Source organism: Sinocyclocheilus rhinocerous, unplaced genomic scaffold, assembly GCF_001515625.1.
Source record: "Sinocyclocheilus rhinocerous isolate Xijiao unplaced genomic scaffold, SAMN03320098_v1.1 scaffold85, whole genome shotgun sequence".
Lineage (NCBI taxonomy): Eukaryota > Metazoa > Chordata > Actinopteri > Cypriniformes > Cyprinidae > Sinocyclocheilus > Sinocyclocheilus rhinocerous.
The window spans coordinates 1,838,033-1,845,085 of record NW_015649998.1 but is presented as its reverse complement, the minus strand read 5'-3'; the positions used below and the strand labels follow the sequence as shown (position 1 = coordinate 1,845,085).

General features: G+C 37.6%; 2 protein-coding genes across 3 annotated transcripts in view; both read right to left on the bottom strand.

Annotated features, from left to right (window-relative positions):
- plcxd1.2 (phospholipase C, X domain containing 1, tandem duplicate 2) overlaps positions 1 to 1,359 on the bottom strand; it is a 4,460-nt gene extending 3,101 nt beyond the window's left edge. For both annotated transcript variants that reach the window (XM_016516032.1, XM_016516033.1), the window contains exons 1-2: positions 890 to 1,359; positions 265 to 401 (exon numbers count right to left, since the gene is read on the bottom strand). In XM_016516032.1, the coding sequence (XP_016371518.1) occupies positions 265 to 401; positions 890 to 989 (237 nt within the window). In that variant the 5' untranslated portion in view covers positions 990 to 1,359. The remainder of the gene's footprint in view (positions 1 to 264; positions 402 to 889) is intronic.
- Positions 1,360 to 1,817: 458 nt separating this feature from the next.
- plcxd1.1 (phosphatidylinositol-specific phospholipase C, X domain containing 1, tandem duplicate 1) lies at positions 1,818 to 6,197 on the bottom strand. The gene is made up of 7 exons (XM_016515928.1): positions 5,721 to 6,197; positions 5,256 to 5,376; positions 4,774 to 4,916; positions 3,925 to 4,053; positions 3,574 to 3,729; positions 3,250 to 3,430; positions 1,818 to 3,037 (listed from the first exon to the last, which is right to left on the bottom strand). Exons 2-7 carry the CDS (start codon positions 5,365 to 5,367, stop codon positions 2,781 to 2,783), a joined length of 978 nt encoding a protein of 325 aa, XP_016371414.1. The 5' UTR covers positions 5,368 to 5,376; positions 5,721 to 6,197; the 3' UTR covers positions 1,818 to 2,780.
- Between the last annotated feature and the right edge of the window lie 856 nt (positions 6,198 to 7,053).

Genomic DNA, 7,053 nt, shown 5'->3' with positions numbered 1-7,053 from the left:
GTAGCTTCGTATAATTGCGGATGAACCACTGATGTCACATGGATTATTTTAAAGATCTCCTTGCTACGTCTCTGGACTTGGGAACATTTCAGTTGTGTTGCTGTCTATGCAGGGTCACCTCTCAGATTCCATCAAAAATATCTTAATTTATGTTCCGAAGATGAATGAAGGTCTTACGGGTTTGAAACGACATGAGGGTGAGTAATTAATGACAGAATTTAAATTTTGGGGTGAACTAACCCTTTAAGTGAAGAATATGCCTGCCTGAGTAGTAGCCCATCTGCGAATAGCTGGCCGGGTGAAACAGCAGAAAACTCCATCCAGTAACCTAAATGTGTCTGACTCAGATCGGAGCAGTGGAGAAGTGATATCCAGACAGTAGCTCATTGCATCATGGCTACCTGAAAACAAATAAGGGTTCATTAATTGTCTGCATTGATAAGTATGTTTCACATACAAAACACATGTTCAATGCAATAATATAATAAATAAATCGTAAAATATTATACAATTACATAATAACATTTAATAAATACATTTATTAGTTTTCATTTAAAAAATTTTTTTTAAAAACGATGTAATTGAAACTTTCCTTGTGTTCCACAGGGGAGGCTCATTTCCGCCACTAACTAAATAAATGAATACATAAATGAATTCATTCATTCGAGCGGGAAAAAGTCCGAATTGTGAGATAAACAGTTGTAATGTAAACAAGAAATCCGAGGGGGGAAAAATAATTGCGAGATGTAAACTCATAATTAAGCGAAAGAATTCAAAATTTTAAGATGTAAATGTAGAATTCTGAGAACAAAAGTCAAAAGCGAGTTTATAACTAAATTCTTTTTTTTAAATCGCAGTTACTTTTATTCCGTGGCGGATAGGGGCTCACCTGGTATTGAGAGATGTGTTAAAGGGACATCCCACAGTTTCTCTGGCAAACATGACATCCAGTCCTCACGATTAATGTCATCCTTCTTAATGTGAGCCATCAGTTCACTGGATCATATAAAAGCAGTAGCTCTTTACAAATGAATCCAAATGGCTGCGTTTGAAAACAAAATGAGTTGATCAGCTGAAACAGTCCGCGTTTGAGCGAAAACAACAGATAACACATCATCGATAATACGGCTCAAAGCCCAACTCTTTGTAAAGGTGACCACACAACCTCAGCGGTTAGTGAACTCCATGTTTCACGAAATGAAAAGGATTTTAGAAGTGTTACGATCATTCTTGCACACGAATGTCTATTGACGTGTCAGCTCGGCATTTCCTCGTTCCCTGCTGCTTCAGTCTGTCACGCTTTACAGCTGATTGCAGAACAGCCTTTTTTTTGTCTTTTTTTTTTGTCGCTGAGTTATTTTGTTTTATAACATTAGGCTATTATTAGAATATTACAATTAATTTTCCTTTCTCTAATCAAAGTGACAGCTAGTGGTAATATTGTTAAAAGCAATAAAAAAAAAAAAAGTACACTCCACACTGCTACATTGTCCATCCTGTTATTTATTTTACCATTATGTAGCCTAAATAATCAAGTTTGATCAGAGCATATGTAGGAAAGGCAGATATTCCCTTTAGAAATATGGCAACACAATATTCATGTTATTTACTTGCAAGTTGCCATGGTTTAGTAATCTGGTGACCTTTCATCATTTTATCATCTTTGAGGTAGAAAAGACACAAAACTCCATTATCAAAGGTTAACTTTGACTAAAGTCTTTCAGCACGCTCCATAATCAATGAAACAAGCGCAGTGAAATGCTGCTTTCCATGTCAGCTAATTCTTGCTTTTGTTTGTGTGCCAGAGAAGACTTCATTTTTAATAACTCAAAACACAATTCTTTAAATATTGTTTGATGTTTTATTTATTGGAAATCTTCAGATATTAAATATGAGTATTTGATATGCAATTCAACTGTTGATATTTGTGTTAGTATAAGCATATTTGTTTGTGATGCAAACTGGTATCTTGATTAAACTGGCTTAAATTGCATGCTACTATGGCAGAGAACATGTGCAACCACAGAAATATTCCAGTGTCTTTTCATGCTTTTGATTGTGCACCATGCAGACATGTATTTATTGGAATCATATTTCCATAGCCATTCCACAGAGAATGAACAATCCTGAGTGTTTGATAATCTTATGTTTATGCAGGCTTGCATTGAGTAGACTTTAGCAATTCTCATGCAAACTCTGATGCTCACAGGGAACTTATTGTGTCCTGTAATGTGCTTGTGTCTGGAGTAGTACTGTAGATAAAGTTGTTGTAACCTGGACCTTGATAATGACATCCATTTGGAACCAGGTTCTTAAAAATGATCAATAGTTTTGCAAAATCAGAGGTGTATATAGCGGAGACTGCATAAATAAGCTTAAGACAGTAAGTTAAAGTCATAAAAGTCAGTGCATTACAATATTCTACCAATAACTCAAAATGATCTATCATCCTCAGGGTGCTTGCTTACACACTAGAAACCGCTCTGTCGGAGCATTTGGCGGACAGGAAAGTGCAAGTGATCCATTTTGAGGGTATGGTAAGTACTTTTTGTTGCATGATGGCGCATTGGTTTCACAAACCCTTGTGTATTTCCTCTACGTCCTTGCAGTGCACCATCATCCCTATTCCCTACTGAAATGAATGGAGCTGACGCAGCATAAACTCTAGTGTGTAAGCACCCTTACAAAAAGTGCAAAGTTGACTAGTATAAAAAAACATCACAAGAACAAGAAACACTTCTTTCTTCAAATGTTAAAGACATTGTGCAGCTAATAGAGGCTCAAGGCTCTGGTATTATGGTCCTCTTGAGAAGATTTTCATTCAGTGCAATGACGGTTGGTATGAACCGGCTCTCTGTCACAAAGTCCCCGGCTATGATGTTGAGGGAGCCAGTGTTAGAGCCAGGCTTCTGTTGCTTGACCCAGCTAAGTAACGTGGGATATGTAGACATCACCATATCCTTCAGGGATTCTGTGGGATGGGAGCATATGTACTTCAGATCTTCAGTAAGATTGATCCCAGTCACAAAGAAGCCGCCTGTGGAAAATGATGCACATGAGAACTGATGTTTAATTGAACTTTTCCAAGAATAAATAAAAAAATTAATGTTTAATGTTACAGGAAACATTTTCACTTTTCCAAGTGAAATTTTTCACATTTTTCACTTGAATCAAGAGAATAATTAATAAAATTAAATATAAAAAATGAATAAAATATATTTTAAAAATTAATGGCATATTAATGATTACCCGGTCGGCCATATTGTTTCCTATGTTCAAATTCCTCAATCAGCGCTTCAGCCTTGCACTTGTTTGCCCACCAATAAGGTATCTGGAACCACAATTCTCTGTGGCAGTTGGCAATATTGTGCTCGTATGAAACGATAACTTGATGACCCTGGCTCCATAATTTCCGTAGTGTCACACACTCCTGTCAGAAAAATCAGAAGTATGTTTTTATGATTTTTCATAATTTATTTGAATCAACATAGTAATATATTGGAAATATATTGTTACTGATGCCACTTCTCATCATCTGTTTCTAAAATTAAATAATACAAAACTGATGCGTACCATTTTGGGGCACAGTTTGGAATCAAAAACACTCTTTATAGTTGAGACGAGCAGTGTGTGAAGCTCTTGACTAAGGCCCAGGAAGTGGCTAAATGAGAGTATGACTACTTCCTGTGGATGAACATCCAACCACTCTCTGATCTCTTTTAATACCATCTGAAATAACACAAGAAATTGGTTCGATTCAATGAAAAAGCATTTGTTTATATTCTTCAAACATCAAACTCAACAGATTAGAACCACTGCACTTATCAAATTACACAACAAATAGACAAGATGGGAAATGCTGTGCTAAGACTTTTACATGTTTAATCAATTGTTTTCATAGATTTGTGTAGTCAGTTGTCTTACCTCCACAGTTATAGTGGTATAAACACCATGGTAGAAGTAGAGATCATCTGAGCTGTCATTAGGCCGATGTGCTATCCTCAGGTCACAGTATCGCACTCCAGAATCCAACTGCTCCCTAATGCTAGACTCCTATGGTAAATAATGTAAAGCACAATCATTAACAATGCAGGTGCAGTAAAGATAGTGCTGAACAGCTAGCTGTTACAAACAGTGTCAGTGAAACCACTGAAAGTGAAATAACCATTTCTGTAAAAACACAATACTCTATCTCACCTACAGATTTGGGACAATGTGCTCATCCATCAGTGTTATTTTTGTCATAACTATCCCATCTAATTGTGCTTTCACTGTAGCAAAGCCATGAGTGTTTGATTGATTTGCTCAGGACAGCAGACGGCAATTTATTCCCCCTCATGCTGATAGATTTCAGAGACTCATGCTCTAAGGGAATCTGCTGATGCATGCTGACATAAAATCGTCTATAACCTCATGAAGTATTTGATACCATAACCAGCATAATTGCAGTTTACGTACATGTTTAGCCATTCAAATATGAAAAAGTCAGCACTTCTGGATAAAGAATTTAATCATGCATTTTCTGATATAGCATTAGTGATTTTGTGTTTCACTATATGAAGGACAACAAGGCTTTCAATGAACTCAGATGGTTTACAATAACTGTAACTGAAAATGTGAATTGTGCAACCATTGTCCAAAATGATTCCAAGTAATCCAATTGAAAATGCAAGAACATGTAATGGTGATTATTATATTAATTTTACTGAAATAAAAAAAAAGCCTTATCCGAAAAATGGGTCAGTGACGACAATCTGCGACAACATACAGTACCTGTGTTATTGCCCACTTGTATACAAATGGCCTTATGATGGGCTTCATGTATTTGTCCAGCTTTTGCAACATATCCGGTTGAGTGAGGTCCACTGGAGACCGGTCATTCTTATCCAGACAGTAGGTTATGGCATTATGGCTCCCTACAAACCCATTAAGACAATGACACAATGACTGTGAGCACTATAATATAGATAAGATAATATAGGCAGCCTGTAAAAAAAAAAAGGAAGAAACTGTGTTCACTCTAATCAGTTAATAGTGGCACCCTCCTAATATAACAATATTCACACTTTCAATTCAAAATTGTGGATTAATATTACATTTAAGCCATAAAAAGAATTGTGGGTACTCATTGAAAACACATAAAAAAGTCAAAGTCCCACTAAAATTTTTATTTTAAGTACTCAAACATGCCAAACAAGAAAAAGCAGTTTGCATGCAATTAGTGAATGTATAAATGAAAATGTGAGGTTAAATACCTGGAATGGCCATGTAACAGAGAGGGGTATCCCACAGTGCACTGGGTAGATGGGCCATCCAGTCGTCCATGGGAAGCTCACTTAATGACAGTTGGCTGATCTCTGATGTCATCTTGGATTTCTGTCAAAATGTAAAAGGTGAGCGAATGCATATGTAATGTATATCATTCAAGTTCAACTTGATAATTTGATAAACATCCAAAATATACGGAAAAGACACCGGCCTTTGGATAAGGCTTAACCAGAGAGCCTTCCTAGGTCAAGCAGCTTCATCAAAAGACCATGTTGCTGGTCAACACCATGGCTATGCTGGTCCATCATCTAGACCAACACCAAACCAGCATGGAAATTCATCGTGGTTTATTTAACAGGGAAAAGACTAGTGTCTATGCAAATATAGGACTTCATTCAAATGAAATGAATTGAAATGCACACTGTCATGAGTTATAAAATATCAGGAATTACCAGGCTTTAAATTTGGTTTCTTAGTCCAGGAAGAATATTTCAGCAAAGATGTTAAACTATTTTAATCCGGTACACTTGGCACGTGAGTACAGGTTAAACCGGCTTCAACAGACTCTGATGCTGAAGGACTCGGATGCTGAAAAGAAACGAGATATCCGTCCCCTTCAATGATTCCCAAAGCTCCATGGTGGTCGTGTAAAAGCGAGATGGATGTTACGCGGTGCTGAACTTGTCATTGGCGGCACAAGGTTGAACCGGGCTGGGTATCCACAACAAAATACCGCGTTGATAAACGAAATAGTCCGGAAGAAACTCTCTCTTTTCAGTGTAACGATGAGATTAAACTTGTTTCAGACTTTCCCTTTCATTTCCATAATCAAACGAATCAACGTATTGCTGGACGTTTAAAAAATCGTCTTTTGGAGCGATATTATAGAAAAGAAATGGTGATAGAAACCGTGCACTTGTCCGCAGCATTCTCCACCCGGTCAGTCTGACAGTTTTAGAAACATACTACGGTGAAGGCTTGAGTCATTAATATTAATGACGTAACGAGACGCTCTCCCCGTAGGGCGAAATTATTGGCTGAAAGGCAGACGTTGGGGGCGACAGCTTGGCTCATGAATATTAATTATGAGGATTGGCTGGTCAAATGGAAGCGTCGTCAGCCTTGCCTAATTAATATTCATAAACCTTCCCCATAGTCGGATTCGAACGACGGAGGGGTTTTTTTTAGGCAGATGCTAGTATACTTTATGACGAGACAATTGTCCACGCAATGAATTACTGTCAATACAATTTTCGCCTTTCGTTAATACAGGATACATTTGGTTGGGCAAGTTACTTTCCTCTATTGTTTTCTTTAGTGATGCAGCTCCTCTCTGCTGCTGTGAGGGAGGCAGAATGCAAAACTGCTGACCTCAGTATTTAGAGAAACAGTGTTTCGCGATGACACGGGACTTTTCTCTAATACCACAACAGTACAGTACACAGAAGATACGTCTCTTTAACACTTTAATGCCGATTAATTTGAACAGTTACACTGTGACTCTAGCTGACCTTCCTTTTACTTCACTGGAATTCTATAAGATCAGCATGGAGTGGCTTCAAGGGCTTCTTTGTCATGTATTATGTCACAAAGTTTGAAAAACAGGACAATATAGTACTTCGGCCATAGCAATAGTGCTTTTGCACATTATGCAAAGTGTCGAACAGTGATAAGAATAGTCTAATGTGCCCCCTCTTGTCTCCTCTGAGGCTGGGACTCTAAACAGTGTTCTGTGCTCGTCTGTGCAGCCAAAGGCAGAACAGTTAGTGTGTTTTGCTCAAACTT